This window comes from Sinohyriopsis cumingii, chromosome 5 (genome assembly GCF_028554795.1).
Source record: "Sinohyriopsis cumingii isolate HCF-2022 chromosome 5, ASM2855479v2, whole genome shotgun sequence".
NCBI lineage: Eukaryota > Metazoa > Mollusca > Bivalvia > Unionida > Unionidae > Sinohyriopsis > Sinohyriopsis cumingii.
In genome coordinates this window covers 145,807,828-145,834,532 of record NC_142965.1, presented here as the reverse complement: position 1 = coordinate 145,834,532, position 26,705 = coordinate 145,807,828, and the positions used below count along the sequence as shown (strand labels likewise).

General features: G+C 35.0%; 1 protein-coding gene across 1 annotated transcript in view; it reads left to right on the top strand.

The window, feature by feature from the left end:
- LOC149800411 (C2 domain-containing protein 3-like) overlaps positions 1-26,152 on the top strand; it is a 132,578-nt gene extending 106,426 nt beyond the window's left edge. Inside the window, exons 37-43 of the mRNA XM_089960050.1 lie at positions 1,622-1,851; positions 5,644-5,800; positions 8,252-8,303; positions 8,721-8,848; positions 14,832-15,220; positions 18,242-20,135; positions 21,831-26,152. Of these exons, the coding sequence (XP_089816176.1) occupies positions 1,622-1,851; positions 5,644-5,800; positions 8,252-8,303; positions 8,721-8,848; positions 14,832-15,220; positions 18,242-20,135; positions 21,831-22,013 (3,033 nt within the window). The 3' untranslated portion in view covers positions 22,014-26,152. The remainder of the gene's footprint in view (positions 1-1,621; positions 1,852-5,643; positions 5,801-8,251; positions 8,304-8,720; positions 8,849-14,831; positions 15,221-18,241; positions 20,136-21,830) is intronic.
- The last annotated feature ends 553 nt before the right edge of the window (positions 26,153-26,705 follow it).

The following is a 26,705-nucleotide window of genomic DNA, read 5'->3' as shown; positions in this document are numbered from 1 at the left end:
TTTCATTGTGTGTTTAGCTTATCATCATTTTTCACATCATGCTTATTATCATGTCATAATCTTGATTCCGTCAGCACTTTACCAATGGATGAGATTGGAGCAAATCCATGTGATCTAAACAAGGATGCATAGTTTGGCTGTATACACCCCAGATTGATATTAGATGTAAACATAGTGCCAGGATGCATAGTTTTGCTGTATACGCCCCAGATTGATATTAGATGTAAACTTACTATAAGGTGGTGGTGATTTTTACTGTATTCTCCCCAGTCTGATATCTGCAATTTCTCTATGTAGATACAGTTTGGGTATGCTGAAACAAACTATGCCTTTCTCTGCCTCAGATATAAACATGAACATTTGTGTTAGATTCTCTTTATCTCTCTTGGGACTCCGAGGTTGTTGAATAGGCAGAAATGTTTTTTTCAGTGTTGTTTTTAATTATCATGGCACTACATAAACAGGGTTGTATTTAATTATCATGGCATTGCATAAACAGTGTTGTATTTAATTATCATGACACTGCATAAACAGTGTTGTATTTAATTATCATGGCACTACATAAACAGTGTTGTATTTAATTATCATGGCATTGCATAAACAGTGTTGTATTTAATTATCATGGTACTGCATAAGCAGTGTTGTATTTAATCATCGTGGCACTGCATAAACAGTGTAGTATTTAATTATCATGGCACTACATAAACAGTGTTGTATTTAATTATCATGGCACTGCATAAACAGTGTTGTATTTAATTATCATGGCACTACATAAAGAGTATGGTTATTAATTATCATGGCACTACATAAACAGTGTAGTATTTAATTATCATGGCACTACATAAACAGTTGTATTTAATTATCATGGCACTACATAAACAGTTGGGGCCCCGAGTGGCCGAGTGGTCTAAAGCGCTCTCCGTTACGGATCACTGCCATCTCACCTCTGTCTGCGTGGGTTCGAGTCTCGGATTCGGCTAATGTGGGTATGTGAGAAAGCTTGCCAGTAGCTTCTCGTGGGTCGGTGGTTCTTTCCGGGGTTTTCCCGGGTTCTTCCTCCACCATTAATACTGGCCGCCATGTATAGCCTATCGTGTGCTGAAAAATGGCGTTAAACCCTACAACAACAACAACATAAACAGTTGTATTTAATTATCATGGCACTACATAAACAGTGTTGTATTTAATTATCATGTCACTACATAAACAGTGTTGTATGTAATTATCATGTCACTACATAAACAGTGTTGTATTTAATTATCATGGCACTACATATACATTGTTGTATTTAATTATCATGGCACTACATAAACAGTGTAGTATTTAATTATCATGGCACTACAGGTTTTGCATACAGATCTATGAGCACAAAGACACCAATATTTATTAGAATCTGTTATTATTAGAAGCTGTACCTATGACAGATATTTAAAATGTATGGTCTGATTTCATCACAAAGACACCAGTATTTATTAGAATCTGTTGTTATTAGAAACTGTACCTATGATAGATATTTAAAATGTATGGTCTGATTTCACAATTGGCTGAGAACAATTTCCAAATTTTATTTCATAATGTTTGTCTTAAAATCTGTATGTATGCTTATAATTTTGCATGACAGATGATTGATGAGACAGACAATGACATGGCAGTAAGCACAGTTGATCCTGAGTATGATCCGGATGACAGTTTCCACTACATAGTTAGTCCAACAAAGTCTCCGCAGAAAACCAAAACCAGTCCAGATGTACCTGAGAAGGACCTGGATACTGTTGACAAAGGACCTACATTCTCTGTCCACATTGCAGTTGAAAGAGCCATGCACCTGCCACTTATTTCAGATAAAAACAAGTATGTAAATTAACATTTTATTAACAGATTTAGCATGCAAAGAGAAAATGAGAAGTAAACACTTTCTTCAACGATTCTAGTCTTTCTTTATTTTTCTGAAAAAAAAATTTGTTTTGGAAATTGGTCCTATCAGTTCCATGCCAATGTATTATTGCATATTTTTACTTGGTGAGAAATTAAGGAGTATCTTGTGTCTTTCATTAAATTGATTCTTCCCCAAGCCACCATTTCAGACCCGATGTCCCTTATGATTTTACCTTAATTCTTACAGATATGACCCTAAAAATATGGGACTTATGGAATAAATGTAAACTTAAGGAAATATGATTATTACAGTAAAATCTGGACAATGGCTTGACTGTGTTTGATTTGGATCCTGGTTTCATATTAGATTCAGTGGAGTTTGTAAGGGAACAAGACATACTTTACAGAAGTACCTCCGACACTTTAAACTGCACATATTTTGTAATGTCTGCATTGATCACTCTGCTTCATATAAAAAAAATTAAAATGCAGTGCTAAAAAAAGTCTGATAGCCCGGGGCCGCTCTAATTTTAGATCTGGCCTGTCCTGTATTCTTAGTGAGGTGACCATTGGGCTTGTCAAAAACATTTTTTTTTTATTTTGCCTGAGGAAACTTGGATCACACTGATGAAATGTGTAAATGTATTTTCAAGATGTTGTCATACCTGCCATAACACAGCCCAATCTAAATCAGATTCACCAATGTCCTATGTGAAATTGAGATCTGATTTTCATAGCGTGTCATGCAAAAAATACGATTTTGTTCTCTTAAACCCCCTGACATGTTTAAAGAAAACACAATTTTCAGTAGTCTTTATAAAAAAAAAAAAAACAACAAAGAAAACAACACAAGTAGCAGGTATAAACAGTAAACAGTCATGATAAGAGCTGATGTAAAACTGTCCTTTGAGCAGTTTAAATAGTGGCAATTAAAGGCAGAGAGGTCAGGTATTAACCACAGTTTCACATATTACTTAATCGGCTGACAATAGCTAGTGAGATGTGTTTGAAGGCTGCAGTGGATGAGCCTGTTATGTTAATTTGCATTGGCAGGAACAGGATGTGGAAGAACCCATGATAGGTAAATTAAAGAGCTGCTAGATGATTGTACAAGAACAATCGTTATTACATATCCTTTGCCTTGAATGAGAATGTTTAAGCCATATTTATGTATATTTTTTGACAAGTTTGGGAAAAGTGGCAGCATTTCTTTGAAGTCGGATTTTACTGCATATATAGAATGCAAAGCATGGTCATTTCATTTGTCGGAATAGTGTTCAAGTGTAATTCATTTTTGAAGCCCGATTTAGGAAGCAATTTACTATCAGCAAAGTTCAACAACAAAAAATTACAGAACTCTTGGTTGATGGAGTTTTACTTTGTGAAGCATGCCAGCGAAAAAGAAAGAAAAAAAGATAAGTGGGGACAGCTATTCTTTGGACATACTTCAGACAAGACATTGACATATGTCTGACCAGGCTCACTCAGAGAATTGAGGTGAGAAGTTTAAACACCAGGAGCATCCAGCCCCTAGTGAGTATAGTGATGAACACTAATGACTACTGCATCTGTGACAATATTAAAAAAGTGGAAAGTTTGGGCATGTAGAAATTGGGGTCTGGGCTTGTGGAATTTCAGTCAGGCCTTGTTAGTTTAAGTCACCAGCCCAGGGCCTGTGTTGAAAAACAATTTCGTTGAGCACTGAAAAATGGCATCCAGCAAATGACACATGTTCAAGACAAAAGGGACACAGCTTAATAGTCAGTACAGAAGAATAAAATGGAATATTCAGATTCTTGGTATAGAAGAAAGCAAAAAGGACAACAGTTATGTTTTGGATATTATGTTGATTCGAGTATTTCTCATGGCAGGTGATTTGAGTATGTCTCATTTTGGGTGATTTGAGTATGTCTCATGGCAGGTGATTTATGTATGTCTCATGGTGGGTGATTTGAGTATGTCTCATGGCAGGTGATTTATGTATGTCTCATTGTGGGAGAGATGATTGCTATCGCCATGTGAAATTGAAGAAAAAAAGATAATGGTTTACATCAGGCTGGGAGTTAGTAAGAAACTATTGAGCTCCATAGGGTTTGCCACTCTTCTGTACTGGAGGTAGTTAAGTTCTAAGCGTACTTTACAAATATTGTAATTCAATAATATCTTTAACATTGTTGCTTCAGTCTCAAGTCACACTGCTAAACTTTTCAGTGCATGTTTTCCAACTGGTAATTACAGTACATTATATTTTGTTACACCCTACTGCCTCTCACTAAGGTCTTGTTAGGGTTGGCAGATCTAGCATTTTGTTACACCCTACTGCCTTACTGAGGTCTTGTTAGGGTTGGCAGATCTAGCATTTTGTTACACCCTACTGCCTTACTGAGGTCTTTTTAGGGTTGGCAGATTTAGCATTTAGTTACACCCTACTGCCTTACCAAGGTCTTGTTAGGGTTGGCAGATTTAGCATTTAGTTACACCCTACTGCCTTACCAAGGTCTTGTTAGGGTTGGCAGATCTAGCATTTTGTTACACCCTACTGCCTTACTGAGGTCTTGTTAGGGTTTGGCAGATCTAGCATTTTGTTACACCCTACTACCTTACCAAGGTCTTGTTAGGGTTGGCAGATCTAGCATTTTGTTACACCCTACTGCCTTATTGAGGTCTTGTTAGGGTTGGCAGATTTAGCATTTAGTTACACCCTACTGCCTTACCAAGGTCTTGTTAGGGTTGGCAGATCTAGCATTTTATTACACCCTACAGCCTTACTGAGGTCTTGTTAGGGTTGGCAGATCTAGCATTTTGTTACACCCTACTGCCTTACTGAGGTCTTGTTAGGGTTGGCAGATCTAGCATTTTGTTACACCCTACTGCCTTACTGAGGTCTTTTTAGGGTTGGCAGATTTAGCATTTAGTTACACCCTACTGCCTTACCAAGGTCTTGTTAGGGTTGGAAGATCTAGCATTTTATTACACCCTACAGCCTTACTGAGGTCTTGTTAGGGTTGGCAAATCTAGCATTTTGTTACACCCTACTGCCTTACTGAGGTCTTGTTAGGGTTTGGCAGATCTAGCATTTTGTTACTCCCTACTGCTTTACTGAGGCCTTGTTAGGGTTGGCTGATCTTGCATTTACCAGTAAAAGTAATTGGCTTTTTTCTTTCATTTTGAAATGGCAGGGTTTGAAGCAAATATATTGATAAATCAAATTCAAATAATTCATCTTCATTTCTTTTGGTAAAATATTTGTTCTAGAGAGAGAATATAAATTGTTCAAAAGGCTAAAGAGTGGAATATAAATTGTTAAAACGGTAAATTGTTTAAATTGTTTAAAGATAAAAACGGTAATATAGTGGCATAAAAATTGTTCAAAAAGAATAAATGATTGAAATATAAATAGCTAAAATGGCTATAGGGTGGAATGCAAGCAGCTAAAAAGGCTACAGTACAGAACACAAAAGACATGAGAGTGGAACATTTTTAGAAAGGCTATATAGTTGAATATGATTTGCTAAAATAGAAAGTGGAATATGTATTGTTATAATTGCAAATTGTTTAAAGATAAAAGAGTGAAATATATATTGTTGAAAATGTCACTATATAGAAAATAATTTTTGTTAAAAGGCACAATGTAAATTAAAAAGGTTACAGTGTGAAATGTAAATTGTTCTAAAGAATGAATCTTCTAGTATTTTACAGTATCAAATTTAACGGTATTTTTTTTCTTTTTGCAATCCTCATACAGATATTGTTTCTGATTATTTCTAGAAGCCAGGAATGTTTCCCCAATTCCTATGTGTCCTTTTCAACAGCAGAAAGCACCATCCCTTCATACACTGAGGTATTTTTCAACTCCCCCCACCCAGTTTGGGACTTTGAACAGGAGACCCAGCTCAGCACAGAGCTCCTCCATATGGAAAACAAGGTTTTTGTGATTATTTATTAGATTTAAAATACTTTTATTAAATTAGATTTAAAATATTTTTTTATTAGATTTAAAATATTTTTTTAAATATTTCATGCTGACAGCTAGAGCTGGTAAGGTTAACGAATGAGAATCTATTTCAGTCTTTGAAGTCCACTTGAATGAAAGTATAAGAGAGCTTGCAGCATTGTATTTGTTATTGTTGTGTTGCTAAAATTATGATACTGACTCGTCACTTTCTGCATTGTATTTGTTATTGTTGTATTGTTGAAATTATGATACTGACTCTCATGTCACTTGCAGCATTGTATTTGTTATTGTTGTGTTGTTGAAATTATGATACTGACTCTCATGTCACTTACAGCATTGTATTTGTTATTGTTGTGTTGTTAAAATTATGATGCTGACTCTCATGTCACTTACAGTATTGTATTTGTTATTGTGTTGTTGAAATTATACTGATTCATGTCACTTGCTGCATTGTATTTGTTATTGTTGTGTTGTTGAAATTATGATATATCACTTGCAGCATTGTATTTGTGATTGTTGTGTTGTTGAAATTATGATACTGACTCTCATGTCACTTGCAGCATTGTATTTGTTAGTGTTGTGTTGTTGAAATTATGATACTGACTCTCATGTCACCTACAGGATTGTATTTGTTATTGTTGTGTTGTTGAAATTATACTGATTCATGTCACTTGCAGCATTGTATTTGTTATTGTTGTGTTGTTGAAATTATATTGACTCATGTCACTTGCAGCATTGTATTTGTTATTGTTGTGTTGTTGAAAGTATGATACTGACTCTCATGTCACTTGCAGCACTGTATTTGTTATTGTTGTGTGTTGTTGAAATTATGATACTGACTCTCATGTCACTTACAGCATTGTATTTGTTATTGTTGTGTTGTTAAAATTATGATGCTGACTCTCATGTCACTTACAGCATTGTATTTGTTATTGTTGTGTTATTGAAAGTATGATACTGACTCTCATGTCACTTGCAGCATTGTATTTGTTATTGTGTTGTTGAAATTATGATACTGACTCTCATGTCACTTACAGCATTGCATTTGTTATTGTTGTGTTGTTAAAATTATGATGCTGACTCTCATGTCACTTACAACATTGTATTTGTTATTGTTGTGTTGTTGAAATTATACTGACTTATGTCACTTGCTGCATTGTATTTGTTATTGTTGTGTTGTTAAAATTATGATGCTGACTCTCATGTCACTTACAGCATTGTATTTGTTATTGTTGTGTTGTTAAAATTATGATGCTGACTCTCATGTCACTTACAGCATTGTATTTGTTATTGTTGTGTTGTTAAAATTATGATGCTGACTCTCATGTCACTTACAGCATTGTATTTGTTATTGTTGTGTTATTGAAATTATGATACTGACTCTCATGTCACTTGCTGCATTGTATTTGTTATTGTTGTGTTGTTGAAATTATAATACTGACTCATGTCACTTGCTGCATTGTATTTGTTATTGTTGTGTTGTTGAAATTATGATACTGACTCTCATGTCACTTGCAGCATTGTATTTGTTATTGATGTGTTGTTGAAATTATGATACTGACTCTCATGTCACTTACAACATTGTATTTGTTATTGATGTGTTGTTAAAATTATGATGCTGACTCTCATGTCACTTACAGCATTGTATTTGTTATTGTTGTGTTATTGAAAGTATGATACTGACTCTCATGTCACTTGCAGCATTGTATTTGTTATTGATGTGTTGTTGAAATTATGATACTGACTCTCATGTCACTTACAACATTGTATTTGTTATTGATGTGTTGTTGATATTATACTGACTCTCATGTCACTTGCAGCATTGTATTTGTTATTGTTGTGTTGTTAATTATGATGCTGACTCTCATGTCACTTGCAGCATTGTATTTGTTATTGTTGTGTTGTTAATTATGATGCTGACTCTCATGTCACTTACAGAATTGTATTTGTTATTGTTGTGATGTCGAAGTTATGATACTGACTCTCATGTCACTTACAGCATTGTATTAGTTATTATTGTTGTGTTGTTGAAATTATGATACTGACTCTCATGTCATTGCCAGTGATTCAGTGAAATTTGGTATATACATGCATCATTTGAAATACTGAACCAGTGTACTAAAGGTTACGTACTTTGTCCAAATTTTCACATCCAGCCATTACTGTTAAGGTTTTACATCCATATTAAAAATCTCTAACACTGCTGCTTTATTGGAGAGAAATTTAATATCTGTGGATAAGGTCTTACTGGAGTGAAACTTGGTATCTAGATAAGCTTATACGAGTGAAACTTTTTATGTGTAGATACATTTTGCTGTTCTCTGACCAGTGTGTAATTGTGTAAGTATTATGTGACACTAAATGAGAAAAAGTTTATATTTTACATTAATGATATCAAAGTCATTAATATTTATTTTTCAGAATCTTGTGTTCAAAGTTTGGCATAAGCCTGATGGTGCTCCTAAAAGTCCAGGTTTGTATTTGAATTCATCTCATTCTAAACTTAAATAACATTGCTATTATTCAGTTAAAAAAGAAAAGAAATTAGGACAATTTTGTGGTATATCAGGTCAGAAGCCCTGAGTTTCCTTTACAGTAATTACAACAGTGATTATTGATGAAACTTATACTCTTGTTCTGCACCAAAATAAAATATGGGAATCTAGAATCCTAATGTGCACAGTTCTTTAGTATTTGTAATTTTTATGTCTGTCTATCCATGTTTCCATATCCACTGTAAATATATACATATGTTGTGCTGCATAATTCATGCTTAAAAAAATGTATAGAATAATGACTTGTATTTTTGATGTCACCGTTTTTCATTATTGTCTGAAAAGTTGACTGCATAGATAATCTGACAGCCTGATTTAATTATTTGTTTCAACAGATAAACTGACAGATAGAGTTATGGGGTTTGTGTCTGTGGACTTAACACCACTAGCATCTGGACTTCAGCAGATCAGTGGTTGGTACAACATCATGGACTTCAATGGACAATGCAAGGGTCAGATAAAGGTAGATTTGTCAAACTGACTTATCTAAGATGACAGAAATTGCTGAGTGTTTCATGCTTGTTAATTAAATGCAGTTAAGGTGATCATAGTTTTTCACAGGGTTACTGGGATTTTTTAAATGTTATAATCCTGGAGAAGTTATATCCAAATTGAATGTTTAGTTTTTAAAATGTTTATGTTCATATCCATATTGATGTGTATGTCAATAATGTTGGACATACATGTAGTAAACAAATGTTCCATTAGTTGAAAGTGTCACACACCAGCCAGAAAGAATTACCAGTATTCATCAGTTTTTTCTTATCATAATCTAACGTATTTTTTGTTGATGTGTTTCTATGTGACATTCATATGCTCATACAAAGTAATCAGGTCACTGTGAGCTAGCAAGGACAAATTTATGATAGGCTATCTAGAACCTCACTGGCTTTAGGTACAACAGCTTCTGTGTCACCACCATCCTCGTCATCTAGAACCTCACTTGCTCTAGGTACAACAGATACTATGTCACCACCATCCTCGTCATCTAGAACCTCACTGGCTCTAGGTACAATAACTACTATGTCACCACCATCCTCGTCATCTAGAACCTCACTGGCTCTAGGTACAACAGCTACTATGTCACCACCATCCTGGTCATCTAGAACCTCACTGGCTTTAGGTACAACAGCTACTATGTCACCACAATCCTCGTCACTTCAAAAAGAAATATCACGTGCTGGCTTTCAATAATTTCACAAACAATATCTTCATTTTTTGGTATTGAAGATGTGACAATGTCACTATCAGAATTGACATAATCCAAGAAATTATCATCTTCACTAAGAGACCCAAATAGTCATAATGCATCCTGTGCGATAGCAAGGGGACATCATTATCATCATGGTAATGACATCTGTTTGCTCACTAAACCCTGCCTTATTAAAACAAGTTTCCAACACAGCCAGTGGAGACATCATACCATAAACAATTAATACGTACTGATAGCGGAGATTACATTTATTTCACAATGTTTTTATCAATGTATATTAGGATTAAAACAAGTTGGTACATTGGTTTTAAAAGTAAATATGATTCCATGGAACTTCAAGCTGTACTCAGTTATTTAAGATACAGGTATTGAACAATAGCTAAAGTAATTGTTCTTAACTCATGGGTCATGACCCAAAACTGGGTTGCATTGCTGTTTTTAGTGAGTTTTTGAGATAATCCTTAATAATTTGCATTTTCCTACCCAAGTGTTTTTTTTTAAGCATTCACTGGGTCACAAGGCTAATACCACAAACTTAATCTGGGCTACATCCAGAAAGGCTATGAACATCTGAACTAATGGACAGTTCTAAATTAATTGGTCAACGAAAAGGACAAAACATAAGTTTTCTTGTCTAGCTTTAGTTACAGTGGACCAGCAACCTATGACTTTAAGTTACTGATTATGAATGAGATATGATGATCATACCTTTGTTATTTAGCAATTATGAATGAGGTGTTACGAGCCACCTTCATTGTGCCTTTGTTATTTAGCAATTATGAATGAGGTGTTACCAGCCACCTTCATTGTACCTTTGTTATTTAGCAATTATGAATGAGGTTTTACCTGGCAACCATCAATCAAGTGATAAAATTGTTTTAATTGAGCTAATTATTTCTGACAGACCATACAAATCAAATGCTAATTAAATGTTATGAGAAAGGAACATTATGATGAAGCCTTTGGACTATATAGTTATTAGGAATATGGCAGGAAAATTAAAATTAAATGTTCTAAGAGAGATAATTTTGCATTCAAGAAGGTGATAAACAATCCTTACTGTAAAAGGCTTTAAATAAGCAATTACAATGATGGTGTTTTAGCTGTGATGAGACCATCTTGACCAAATCATGGATTGCCATGCAGAATCATTTGTCTGTCCTGTTTTACTCAAAACAAGAATGCAGGACAGTTTTATAAAAGACTGGCCATAAATCCAGGTGAGCTATTGGAATGACCATGAATTCATTAACAATACTATTTTCAGCTTCTAAGAAACAACCTGACCAATCTCATTTGATTGCATAGAACATTCTGTCTTGAAGGCCTTTCAGATTTGTTCAAACAATTCTAAGTACCTATCCAGTATTGTCCCTGTTATTGAAAATAGAATTGTTTTAAAACTATTTCTTCTCAACAAGAAGCAGAAAATTGACCAAAATTTGGACAGAATGCATGCTAGCATGAACATCTTTCAGTTTTGTATAGAAATGATGCCAATCTGCCATAATATATAGCCATCATTACTAAAAATAGAAAATCCTTGAAACAATTCTTTTTAAAATCAATATATACTGAACAGAATTTGACCTGATTTAACTGAAAGCATCAAGGCTTTCATTTTTTTTCTCCAAATGATGCTGTTCTGCCATTTATACAGCCATACAGATAGGTCAGTCATCTTACAACTTCTTGTCAGAAACTCCTGAATAAAATTTGCAAGCACCCAGGCATAATTTCCTTTCAGGTTTGTTACAATTTGCAAGCACCCAGGCATAATTTCCTTTCAGGTTTGTTACAATTTGCAAGCACCCAGGCATAATTTCCATTCAGGTTTGTTACAATTTGCAAGCACCCAGGCATAATTTCCTTTCAGGTTTGTTACAATTTGCAAGCACCCAGGCATAATTTCCTTTCAGGTTTGTTACAGTTTGCAAGCACCCAGGCATAATTTCCTTTCAGGTTTCTTACAGTTTGCAAGCACCCAGGCATAATTTCCTTTCAGGTTTCTTACAGTTTGCAAGCACCCATCATAATTTCCTTTCAGGTTTGTTACAATTTGCAAGCACCCAGGCATAATTTCCTTTCAGGTTTGTTACAATTTGCAAGCACCCAGGCTTAATTTCCTTTCAGGTTTGTTACAATTTGCAAGCACCCAGGCATAATTTCCTTTCAGGTTTGTTACAATTTCTTAACATGGAAAATGTTTCTGGTGACTAATTAGGAAGAAGTTTTTGAAAAGAATTTGACAGAAAGCATATTGGCATTAGGCCTTTCAGATTTCTGGAATTGATGCACATCTGCCATCAAATACGACCATTGTTACAGTATTTCAAAAAAAAAGAAGCACTAAATGGCTTCTCAGAAACTGTCAAACAAAATTTGAATTTGACAGAAAGAACCATTGCTGGAATGCCTTTCAAGTTCATATAAATGCTACTAGTCTGCCTACAAATATGGAACAAAAAAACAAAATAGTGAATTCTCTTCAAAAACAATTTGACCAAATTTGAGACAAAATATCATCATAGAGTCCTTTCAGGTTTGTTCTGACAGTGTCAGTTCACCACCAAATATGACTGCAGTTACTGCCAATCATTAAACCTTACGATTTCTACTCAGAATACACTCAGAATACCTCAACAGGCCTGTGTGTGTGTGTGTGTGTGTGTGTGTGTGTATATATATATATATATATATATATATATATATATATATATATTTTGACACAAAAATTGATAATGGTGCTAATTCAAAAGTTTCCAAATGTTTTGGGCTGAGCAAGCTCATTTTTGTCTTGGAAACCCCCCACAAAAGACAACATATGCAAAAGAAACACTTAACTCAAAATCTATTAAAAATTCTGGACTCTGGTATGTTAAAATCACTAGGGGCAATTTACAACAAGATATACAACAATACAAACTTGTACAGAAATAATAAACAAGCAGTTTCTTGTGGCTATCACATAACAAACCAGGCAGTATGTTTTGACCTAATTCTAACTTGTGAAGAAAGGATTGAGATATAGTGTGGTGAGAGTTCAATGCCAGTCAAGTTATGCTAGGAGGTTGTGAAGGAAAGATTTTAAGATAATTGTGTATTGGGATAATTGACAAGAACTGTAATAATAATATCATAATTATTATTATTATTCTTAGTATTAGTATTATTATTATTATTGTTAGTAGTAGTAATGATGATGATAATAATAATAATAATATAATAATAATAATAATAGTAATATTCCAAAAATATAATTATTTGAGTAGATATTAATGTAAACTTTGCATCGGTGATCATATATTCAAGGACTTTGGGAAATATGAAGTATGACAGGAAGCATGCTGGATATGAAGTATGACAGGAAGCATGCTGGATAGTATGACAGGAAGCATGCTGGTATAAAAGCCTTTCAAAATTAGACAAATGGTGCTGATGTGCTTGTAAAGATAAAAGAAAAACAAACCCACTTGTTTTCATAACATAGGCAATCAATAGAGTTGGAAGGAATGCTTGCAGAAAGCAATGTAGATGCTAATTTCTCAGCAATCTGCAGTTATATGGGCTATTAGGCAAATGTCAGCTCCTCAGCAGTCTCTTGTTCTGGTATATTGTTACACACAAGTGTTACATCCTAGGGGCTTAAACAGTGTAACAAGTCAAGGTAAAACCCAACAAGCATTCAATTTTCCAAAGTATAAATTTAATTCCCTCAAATATAAAATCAAAGTGAAAGAATTAAAAATAACTTACAGTATGTATGAATTCCTAGAATATTCCTAAATGTATTATGAATTTCACAGTAATCCAGAAACGATCCAAAAGTTTTTAATTCAAGGTAAATCCAATGAAAGTGAATGGCACACAAGTCCTTGAATGTTTCATGTAATCCAAAGAAATTATTAAATATCCAAGTCCTTGAATGTTTTCACAGTAATCCAGTAATAAATGGTTTCAAGATCTGCAATGTAATGTTCACAGTATAAATAAATCTATTTCTTTCAGTGGCTCTCACAAGAAGACTGAGAACACTGTACTTAGATTCCTTTATATAATCACTTTATCAAACCAACTTTTCTGAATCATTAGAAAAAAGTCCAGGTATTTAAATTATTCCGTATTTTGAAATATCTAACAGTCAGCGTTTGACTTTTTTTTATTTATTGGGCCAATCAGAAACCATGGTGTGCATGATATCTCTAGAGTATATATGTTCTAGGATGATATGATATTGACATGATATCTCTAGAGTACATATGTTCTAGGATGATATGATATTGACATGATATCTCTAGAGTACATATGTTCTAGGATGATATGATATTGACATGATATCTCTAGAGTACATATGTTCTAGGATGATATGGTATTGACATGATCTCCATTCAGCTATTTCTTTGGCCTACTTTGACCAAGTAGTTGTTGATATGAACCTGGCAAAAACCTTTATTGAGGAATGGAGAAAATAGATACATGTACTCTTATAATAGTACAGGACAGTCACTGAATTAAAGGATTTTAAAGAATGTGTCATTTAGCCAAAAGACTTAAATAAAACTATATTATAAAATAATATATGATATAAATGGCCATAACAACAGGTTTATGGAAAGACTTCAAAAACAACAGATTTTGCTAATAATATTTTTTGTCAGTAAGTACATGTACTCAAGGGGCCCTGAGTGGCTGCGTGGTCTAAAGCGCTCACCATTCCGGATCACTGCCATCTCACCTCTGTCTGCATAGGTTCGAGTCCCGGCCTCTGCCAATGTGGATATGTGAGAAAGCTTGCCAGTAGCTTCTCGTGGGTCAGTGGTTCTTTCCAAGGTTTTCCCCGGGTTCTTCCTCCACCATTAATACTGGCCACTATGTATAGCCCATCTTGTGCTGAAAAATGGCCTTAAACCCTGTAACAACAACAAAAACAACATGTACTCAAGTGATTGACAGAATAATATTTTATTTGTCAATAAGTACATATACTCAAATGATTGACAGAACCATAGTGAAATAGTGAAATTTAATAAATTGCTTTCTTTGGATGCATCAGAATTTATGCCTTTTAGTTCAGTCATTTTAGAATAAACAGAGGATTTGAGATGAACTAAATTTTACAGTAGTATATAACAAAATGTAAAAGCATACTTTACTCCACAGTTATGTTTACAATCATGTTTCAGATATTATTCCTGTTCATTTTATTGTTAATATCCATTTAATTTCATTTCAGATAAATGTGATACCCCTTGAAACTGTCAACTGGTACACAAGTCATGATTCTCTGTCAAATAGTGCTGTCCCAAATGTCAGGTCTTCCGTCCTAAACATTCCATCCAGTGTCCCATGCAGTAGCTCTGGGACAGGACTTCCATATCTCCCCTCCCTAGATCTACCTCATTTTTCCCAGCATTACCAAAGTGTCAAGGACCATCATGAAAGGCTTCAGAGGGAGCTGCAGACCCACATCCAGCAGTTTCTACAGCAGCATGAGCAACAGTCCAATACAGCAGACCAGGGTGGTGGTCAGGATCATTCATCTACACAGCACTGGCAGATGACACTCCCTACTCTGCAAGTGGAAGATTCTTCTTCTAGGTCGTACATGTTTTCTCTTCTGAGGTATGCTTTGCTACTAACTGATCTGTTCTTGCATACAATGCTATTTCATTGTATATTGTCACATTCAAAATTCACACAGTGCATGTCTTATTATCCCCATATGTTAGTATTAGGGATATTGTGATATGTCCTTTGTCTGTCTGCTCATTCATCTGTCTGAATTCTAAATAACGGGGCAGATATTCATCAGAATTTGGTATATAGGTTACCTATCCATGACGGCTATCAAGTTTTACTTCCTCCATTGTATCCATGAGAGCGGCTTAAAGATCAGATATACAAAATTGTCATATATATCAGGGGTCAAGTTGGACATGAATTTTAGGGGTAAGTGACTTCTCATTTTTGCACTGAACAGGGAGGATCAAGAGCTGAACAGAGAGAAATGGGAGCAAAGCAAGAAACACAATATGTATGTGTGTATGTGTTCTCTTATTTGAATTATGCCCTCTATTTCTCAGTATGCATATCTGCGTTTAACATTGGTTTAGCCAAGGGTCTCAAAGATGCTGCCCATGGGCCACATGTGACCTGCCAAACTGTATCCTGTGGCCCACAAAATGATTGGCATCACAAAGTGTCATGAGAGATAGCAGCCATCAAAAATGCCCTCATGCGGCCTTCAGGGTGGTTTGGGTTTGAGACCCCTGGTTTAAGGAGTACTTTATTTTCTTTTAAGTAGAAAATGTTCTGAGTTATATGTATATTATAAACAAATTTGCTGTGTGTATACAAATGATCATATGCAGTGTATTAGGGCCATACAACAAATTTGCTATGTGTATACAAATGATCATATGCAGTGTATTAGGGCCATACAACAAATTTGCTGTGTGTATACAAATGATCAAATGCAGTGTGGGGCCCCGAGTGGCTATGTGTATACAAATGATCATATGCGGTGTATTAGGGCCATACAACAAATTTGCTATGTGTATACAAATGATCATATGCAGTGTATTAGGGCCATACAACAAATTTGCTATGTGTATACAAATGATCATATGCAGTGTATTAGGGCCATACAACAAATTTGCTGTGTGTATACAAATGATCATATGCAGTGTATTAGGGCCATACAACAAATTTGCTATGTGTATACAAATGATCATATGCAGTGTATTAGGGCCATACAACAAATTTGCTGTGTGTATACAAATGATCAAATGCAGTGTGGGGCCCCGAGTGGCTATGTGTATACAAATGATCATATGCGGTGTATTAGGGCCATACAACAAATTTGCTATGTGTATACAAATGATCATATGCAGTGTATTAGGGCCATACAACAAATTTGCTATGTGTATACAAATGATCATATGCAGTGTATTAGGGCCATACAACAAATTTGCTATGTGTATACAAATGATCATATGCAGTGTATTAGGGCCATACAACAAATTTGCTATGTGTATACAAATGATCATATGCAGTGTATTAGGGCCATACAACAAATTTGCTGTGTGTATACAAATGATCATATGCAGTGTGGGGCCCCGAGTGGCTATGTGTATACAAATGATCATATGCAGTGTATTAGGGCCATACAACAAATTTGCCATGTGTATACAAATGATCATATGCAGTGTATTAGGGCCATACTGCAAATTTGCTGTTTGTATGCAAATGATCATATGCAGTGTATTAGGGCCATACAACAAATTTGCTGTGTGTATACAAATGATCATATGCAGTGTATTAGGGCCATACAACAAATTTGCTGTGTGTATACAAATGATCATATGCAGTGGGCCATACAACTTAGAGCGCAGTAGAAGTAAACATTGTAATAAATTTAACCATTAGGAGTGACTAGATTACAGTATTATAATTGCAAATTAGTAAAAATGCTTAATCAGCTACCCTTAATCAAGATTCTTTTTTGCTTTTGGAAAGTTCATTATAAAATGGCAGTTGAAAAGATTTTTAAATTTGTTTGAAATAACACCTGTACCTTATACATGAAAGCAAATGCACACGTCATCAGATCATACTGTTTGTCTTAATTTCTTTGTTGATGGTAAAACATTACCATAATCGTTCATAGACAAGACACTGAAGCATTAAAGTCAAAATGTGAATAAACTAAACCCTTCTTTCAAACCAAATCAAAATAACAAACATGCAAATGCATCTATTTTTAGAAAGAGGGCTATTCTTAAAGTATCATCTCACTTTCTAGCTGTGTTAAAACAGTTCATTGATAGGTTTGCACACATAAGGATTTGCTTACTTGTAGTAATGTTAGGCATTTTTTAAAATATATGCTTCACTGCTTTTTGTCTCCACATTTTCACAAAGTGAGGGAAGTCAGAAAACAACTTTCACCTTACAGTGAGTCTTGAGGTCCACAACACGTCATTGTCCTAAACATTTTTGACCTACATAAAATTTCGTTTCTAGGCTATATCTTCAATAACATAATATTTAGACTTTGCTCTCTATGATTTGTATTTTTTCCTTAATATATTTGCCCAATGGTTTACGAAAACAAAATCTAACAAAGTGGTTCTTCCCAGACACAGTGATGTCGATATGTTTTACTCCACAACAGGGTCACTTAATGTTTCAAACTGATTTTGTGAAGAAAATAATGCAAACACAGCAGTTAAAATATTCAGATCACCGATTCTATACTGAATTCACAAATTGCTATTTACAAACTATTGTTTAAGATTAGAAACACAAGTATATGTGGTGTTATCATCAAAAACAATAATTTCCAGAAATTTAGTGGTGATAGTTGCTAACTTACTTTGGAAAGGGTTCAAGGTCAGACTACGATCAAAACACATGCATATGAATGGACAAGTTCTTTTTGTCAGTGTAATTGATATCAACATCAGCCATTTGATGGCTTGATGCATGCCTACATTTCACCTTGAGCTACAACACAGTATTTGAACTATCTGTTTAAGGCAAGTTTTTAAAAAAGTATCTGATAATAAATTATTTAACTTTAAGAATTTATGAATATTCATTATGGTTTTGTGCTAGATAATATTTCATTTCTCTTTGTAGGAGAAACCTTCAGGATCTTGATGAGATCACAAACAAGATGAAAAGCAAACTATCAGCCTCTCCAACCTCAGCAGCAATAATCCCTGAGAGCAGTCATTTAGAATTTAGCATCCCAGCCAGAACAGAGGCTGTACCATTCCCTTTAACATCCACTCAATCAACAATCGTTTCTTTAGATATATCACTGCGCAGTCAACATAACACTGCCAGGGATGACCTTGGCACAACCAGGTCCAATGAAGGAGAGTCTTCATCACAAATGGCTGTAGATTCAGGGGCATACTCTGTAGAAAATTCTGGTGAAAAGTATGACCAGGATGTCCTGGACTCCCAACGAAGTTGTAGTGATAAAATCGATACATTCCGATTTGGTGCTACTCCCCGTGACTGTGTTGGCCAAGCGGAGTCTGACAGTGGGTTTCAGTTTGACTCAACACCCAGAGAGATGTTGAACACTGGTACATCTCTCCCTGAGGATCTGGTATATACTCCTCGTGATCAATACTCAGAGTCAGGTGGGTTCAATTTTCGTAATTCTCCACGAGAGAATGCCAGGCGTAATGGTAAAGATGCTTCATATTTATCCCCAAGAGTTACAAATCATGGCGAACATTCAGCAAAGACTGCAGTGATTAAGGATGACCAAAACTCAAATGCAAATAGTTCTAACTATAGCCCAGTCCAAAAAGATGCAAAACAAATGAGTGTTATTCAGGAATTCTCAGAACATGATGGAAGTGGGTCAGATCGTGAGGAGGAAAAACAGTTTTATCATCAGTACAGGGACATTCTAAGTGCTGAGGATGAATATTCCAAATCAGATGTGTCAGACAGGGAGGAGGAAGGAGACATTATTGTGCCTAGAACACTTAATGATATTTCAGGGAGGTTTGCAGCTCCTGGGGCAAAGGAACTAAACTTTGATGAATTGGGTAACCCATTGTTACTAGACAAGTCTTATGTTTCGGTGCCAAGATATCAGAGGCAAAATGAGAGTGACTCTGAATCAGATACAGAGAAATTCCAGCAAATAAGTAAATCTGAATCAGGCAAATTTGACAAGAGACCAAAGCTACAAGAACGAGATAGCTGGTTGTCTGATGAATCAGATAAAGAAACTTATCATGATGAAAACAGATACTATCATAGACCTGATTCTGGCTCAGTGCTTAGTGCCAGATACAAAGTCAGACAGGATTCTGATACTGGGTACAGTTCTAGGGACAACATTTCAGAGTGTTTCCAAGCACCCATAGCAGCAGGTAACCAGTCAGAAATAAGGTCACCGAGGGCAGGAGGTCGTAATGATACTGACTTAGAAAATGAGAAACCAGTATTTGATGAGAAACAAAGTAGACATTTACTGTCCAATGTTGACTTAGAATCACTTATTTCAGGGAGTGTAGGAACTCGCGATTCTGGGCATACTTCAAGAGTATCATCTGCTGGCAGCTACCCCAGACAGAGGACTTTATCTGAGCAATCCTTTGAGCTGGTAGAAGAACCTCTTGAAGAGGAGGGGCAGGACCTCATTCAGGCCAGTAAACCACCAGATGGACAGATCTCAGCACAAAGTGAAGAACTGGAGGATTTTTTCAGTCAGATAAAACACAAATCACAGGGAAGAGCAGACATCCAATCTGTGAATAACAGAGTTCACTTTACTCCGCAAGGACATGGTGCAGAGAGAGACTCCAGACTAAAGAGTGGTCCTATTTCTATCCCCAATGGTGATATCTCAGAGTTAGGTATTGCAGAGGATGCTGAATATACAGGGAAAAACAAGAGGAAAGATTCAAAGGAAGATCAGAAGATGCCCCAGTTTTTCATGTCAGTGGAACATCTAGAGGAGTCCATGAAGAGACTTCAACTGGTCACCTCCAGACCACCACAGGTAAGGACATTCTTTGTATGCACTTTATATTATGGCAGCCTCAGAAGAGTTGGTCAGCGAGTTTATCACAATTGCTGGTTCTTGAATTTCCTATAGAGCAGGATATGTCGAAGAAATTGGATGAGTTGTGGTTAGGGTCAAAGACTTTGGATGGGTTAATGTTAGGGTCAAAGAATTTGGGTGGGTTAATGTTAGGGTCAAAGAATTTGGGTGGGTTAATGTTAGGGTCAAAGAATTTGGGTGGGGTAATGTTAGGGTTAAAGAATTTCAGTGGGTTAATGTTAGGGTCAAAGAATTTGGGTGGGTTAATGTTAGGGTCAACGAATTTGGGTGCGTGTTATGAGTCTATGCTCTTCAAATAAGTAATAGAAGAAAGTAAAAAGCAACAAGCTTTGTAAAAAAAAACAAATAATTTATTTCCCAAGAATACAAAGTGAAAAAATAATCATAGAATTACAGACACAAGTCCTAAATATAAAAGTTTTGAATAAACTTGAGTGGAAATCCACATTAAGTCCAACACTAAAGGTGTTGATGTGCCTTTGGTGGCCTTTATTGTGTTCTTGTACCAACAGTATTTTGTTAAAACACATCTAATTCCAAGTTGTAATTCACTAAAAAACCCAGCGAAAGTCTCTGTCCAAGAATGTTTTTTCTTTTTATGAGCACACTCTATTTACAGAGAAAATAATCACTGAATTAATAATTGAAGAAATAAATTCCAGCCCAAATAAATGTCTGGAAAATAGCAATAATACAAAATTGATTCTGATAGATCTTAAGGCATGAATGAATAGTCTTTCTAGTATCAAGATTATATAGTCTTTAACTTGAACTCAGGTCACAATTAACATTTTCTTAAAAAAAACCCACTACCTAATGGAAAATTACCCTCCAGAAGTTTACATAATAGAATTTAAGTTGTTATTAGAATGTCTGTTACAAAAATTATAATATGACTATGTCAGATACACCCGGTAAATTGTTGGGGAATTCCAATACCTTAGACCCAGACAAAAAAAAACATGTTTACTTTTATTAATAATGATCCTGATATTAAACCCATACACACAGATAATATTTTAGCTATGTATTAGTTGTTTACAGAATATGTAAAAAATCAAGGTTACTTCCAACATAAAATGTTATGTTACAATATCAGATAATAAATTTAAAAAAAAAAACAACAAATAATACAAATTAAATATACATAACAGTGGGTTAATGTTAAGGTAAAGGTCAAAAAATTTGGGTTAGAAGTTGGGTCAAAGAATTTGGGTTAGAGATTGGGTCAAAAAATTTGGAATGGTTAGAGTTAGGGTAGGAGTAGAAACTTATGGATGGAACTCCACAGTCAAACATGATATTTAAAATGACATTGATATACTTCAAGTATCACATTATATTTAGGGATTGGAGCTTCTGCTCTAGTCTTGAGCTGAAATGGCTTTGAAAATATGAGGCCTGGTTCATCATGAAGAATGAACTTACTAAATGAAGAGCAAAAACTCATTTATATGACAATTTTTAAAAGTGTATTTCATTTCCTTTTGTTGCATAGGTCATAGATCCAGAAAGAGAGGATGGACAATTTTTAAATATGTATTTCATTTCCTTTTGTTGCATAGGTCATAGATCCAGAAAGAGAGGATGGACAATTTTTAAATATGTATTTCATTTCCTTTTGTTGCATAGGTCATAGATCCAGAAAGAGAGGATGGAAAAGCAGAAGCAGCCTCAGAGATAGTGAATAAACTGACAAGGGACAACATTAAACAGAGGGGGGCAACTGGCCAGGTCACTGCCAAGGGCAGACAACTCCCCACTGCTGAAGAGACAAAAAGAATTGCCAAGATATTTTCATCCAAGTTAAAATAATTTCTTGCCACTAAATTTTCCAGTGGGATGGTGATTGTTATATTGTTTCTAAATCACACAAAGGTTGTGTGAGATAATGCAATGATAAGTTCTTCAGGGATATGAGTGCGATGTTTACACACTTTGTCCGTTATAAAATACCCAGGAGGAATACTTGCATATTCCAAGGTGAACATGTGGTTGAAAGTTTAAATAGGGTATATTTTTCATTTACTCCAAGGCTTGGTATAGACCTTAGCAGTGATCATGGGTGTCGATTAGTCAAGGTCAATTCCACACATTAAAAATTGCTTTTGAGAATCACTTTTACCATAAAGGCTAACAGTCTAAATGTTATTTCTTTCAAGTGCAGGTGCTTATTTTTTTCTATTTTGTTTATTTTTTGCTATTTTGGGTATACTAATTACTGTAATAGTAAAATTGTCATATTGATGGCAATGATGAATACAAACATCACTGATCATACTAGTACAGCTTGTGCAACAAAAGAAAAAATAATTAGGAAGGTTTTTCTTTGTCAGTATTGGTATTTTAGATATAAAGAGGTTCCATGTTGTACACATTACTTAGGTTGCTACCTAATTACAACAGAGAAAAGACAGAATATGCCTGAAGGGGTTCAGTGTAGTACACATTAGTTAGGCTCTACCTGATTACTCCCAAGAAAAGACAGAATATGCTTAAAATTAGATATAGATAGGATCAATGTAATACACATTAGTTAGGTTGCTACCTGATTACTTTATGTATTTTCAAACCATTATTATAGTTTTGCAGCAGCATATATAAAATGATTTAGTATATACTTGTAAAATGAATACGACTACAAACTTCATAGACCCAGATCTACCAATACATAATGCACTATCAGATTTGGGTTTGTTCTGATTGTTAGGAGTATTCAGTAAAACAAACAACATAAACTCTAATTTACATGTTTTGCAATGGTAGGGTGTATGTCGTCAGTTGGACTTACTTATAAGTGAGTATATTTGGTATTTGTCTTTTTTACTATACACCATCCATCAGGCTTTCAAACAATCTTTGTATTTATTGGCCAGGTTTTTACATGTATTATATCTGAACATATCCAATGCATAATCTATCTTTAGGAATTTTAACACTCCAGTATACATTATTAAAGTTTCAAACATTTTTTATTGGTTTGAAGCTTAGTTAGTCAAAGACGAAGAGCTTATATGATGTTACTGCATCGCTCCATGCATTATCTGTTAACTCCACCTCATCTAACTGTAGGAGATTGATGAAACTTGGCACTGAGGTATAGTTAGTCCGGGATGACAATGGTGCCTCCCAGCTTGCAGTGTGATCTTAGTGGTGGCCATCTTTCAAAATCTTGTTATCACTACTCCTCCTGAACGGATGGTGTTGGGCATCTTGAAAATCTTATTTCTGCTTCAGCACAGATGGCCACATTGACAAAGTCATGTTGTTTTCACTTAAATATTTCTTATGACATGTAAATGGTCTGAAATGAAATAACAGTGTCAGTCTGACATCAAATTTGACCACCATCTTGAAAATCGTGTTACTACTTGTCCACTGGCAGTTAAATTGATGTTTTCATGAAAAGACTTCATGACATGTAATAAGCCTTAAATGAAAATGAAGCCGTCATCTTTAAAATCTTGTTATTACTATTTATCCTGGGATTTTCAGTATAAAGAAAATATGGTATGTAGTTGATCCTGAATGAAGTGCAGAATTCCTAAAATTTCTTCTTGGCAAATAAATCTGTACCTTCTAATGACTCGTGCCTTGAAAAGTAGATCTTTATTTGTGCCATTTATTTTACATTGCATATAAATATTTTCTTCCCTTAGGAATGTAGGACCAACCCTGCATATTTTAGTTTTATTGTTCCCTTTAGTTGACACATTTATCTATGAGCAACATGTTCTTATTTAGTTAACAGATTTATCTATATACAAGATTTATTTATTGATTTTTTAGGTGAAAATGCCATGAATATAATACAGCTTGTAGATCTTATTTGTTTGGTAAAACTGACCCAAAATGTTATTTTATGGAAATAGTTGTATTATTACAGACTAAACATACATATTTCTCTTGTAAAAATATCACTTACTCCACTTACTCTTAACTTGACTCAAGCCATCAAGATTTTTTGTAAAAATACCTAGATAGAATGGACAGTTTCAGCTGGATTTTAGCTCACCTAGCCCCAAGGGATTGGCATGAATTGTATACTGGATTTTAGCCCCAAGGGATTGGCATGAATTGTCTGCTGAATTCTAGCCCCAAGGGATTGGCATGAATTGTCAGCTGGATTTTAGCTCACCTAGTGCCAAGGGATTGGCATGAATTGTCAGCTGGATTTTAGCTCACCTAGCCCCAAGGGATTGGCCAAATTGTCAGTTGGATTTATGCTCGCCTAGCCCCAAGGGATTGGCATGAATTGTCAGTTATGTAACATCATTCATTATTGCTATTTTCAGCTTCTGAAAAATGCTGAGCAATTTTAATACAACTTTAATGGAAGATTCTTCAGGACATGGTGTACCAAAAGTATGCTCAGGGTGGTTCCTCTAGCAATGCTGGGGCATCAATAGACCAACTTCCTCTCCAGAATAGCTGAGCTGCTTTGATCAACTTTTGTTTGTATCTTGGCACATGCTGTATGAGATTTGTTTCCAGGTTGGTTCCCCTACCAATGGTGTGTCATCTTTGGTATCAAAATGTTTCCTGAACAGCTAACAGTTTCAGTCCATCTTGGTGGGACTGTTTGTTGAAACATGTCCTCTCAGATGTTATCAGTTTCCTTAGCATCCAGGTGGATAACCTGTTTTTGACTTCTAAAGAATAGATGAGCTGTTTGAATCAAATTTGGTAGGAGTGTTTCTTTTAGGACATACTTTATCGAGACTGTGTCCTGGGTGACTCTGTAAGCAACTGTGTGGCTTCCTTAGCAACCATATGCAAAACCAAATTTAACTTGGACAATACCTGAGCAAATTTTTAATAACCTTGGCTATATTGTTTGATGAAGCATATTCTATAAAAATTATGTCTGGGGTAGTTCCACTTGCAATGGTATAGATACCATGTGTAAAACCTTTCTTCATCTTCTCCAGAACAGCTAATCCAATAATGTTAAATCTTGTTAAGCATGTTTATTAATACATGCTTCATCAAAATTTGCTTTGGCTGGCTCCCCTAACAGAGATGCAGCTTGCCTAATTCCTGCATAGTAAAACTATATTCTGCTTCCAGAGAACAGCAGCTAATTTCAGTCAGACATGGTAGGAATGTTTGTTAGGATCCAATCTATCAAAATTAACTGGAGTCAATCCCCATCAGCAACAGTTTTCTTTGCATAGCTAATTTGGCACCAGCACAAAGGCTGAACCATCTTGAATAAAAATAGATGAATGTTTATAACTGTACTGTCAAAATTTTGGCTTCCCAAGTATGGTATGGTTTCCACTGCCAACATATGGAAAATCTATTTTCTGCTTAAGAATGGACAAGCCAGTCTTGATTTTAGTGGCTGCTTCTTAAAACATGCTCATTTAAATTCTTCTCCTGGGTGGCTCCCTGAGCAACAGTGTGGTTTCCATATTAGCTGTGCATGTGCAAAACCTACAGTGATGTGTATTTTCCATTAGGTGTGGCTGTTGTTTCTACAATTAGAAAGCAACAAAAAAAACTGGCATAGAGTGACTTATTTCTCTCCAAATCTGCATAACCATGTCAGATTAAATGTGTTCGTGAACACCTTTCACAGTGACATACAAGACATATTGATCGATCTAGTGAGTGATATTAGGCCAACTTAGGCCTCATGTTCATCTGAACTTTTGCTTTTTTGATGTAGTTAAATAAATTTTAAATTATTTTGTATATTCTACCCTTGCAGCTCATTTCAGTTTCTGTGTCCATAAGTTATTTATATATCACAATAGATTTTCATTTGATCATACATGTACATGTTGATACACATCTGACATTATTCAAGCCTAAGGTGCCAAATTTGTATAATTAACTTTTCTTATTGTATATTAGAAATCTTTATTTGTAACTTTACTTCTGGTTAATCATTCTTCAGTATTTAATTGACCACAATTAACAAAATAAAAATAATACATTGTAGCATGTTTCAAGTTTATGTTTCTTCTGTTATAATGAATATTAGCTTAAGTTTTAGGAGGTTCTGGTAAAAAGTAAGGGCCTGCTCTGTACTTATTTCTTTGATTGATTTCATGTGTCCCAGATTGCTTTATACATTTCATGTGTCCCAGTTTGATTTATACATTTCATGTGTCCCAGTTTGATTTATACATTTCATGCATCCCATTTTCACCAAGGACCTATAGTAGCGCAGTAAGCAGCCTCAATGCATTCTTGAGAAAAGTACTTTCCTTGGCATGCTATTTATTGCCTGATAATGTGCTAACCCAAATTCACCAACATGAACAATAAAAGTTAATTATGGAGAAAATCCTCAGAATCGTGAATTTATCATGAGTTTTCTTTCAGCATTGTGAAGGCTAAAAATATATTTCTCCTGTAATAATTGTTTTCAAAGTTTATTGTTGAAATTAGAGTTAGGGTCCATAAATTCATAAACTGCATTACTTCCCTTGATGGAAGCTCACTTTGCTGTTAGACGCGACATTATTCAAGAATAAGCTGTTCAGGCACTAACAT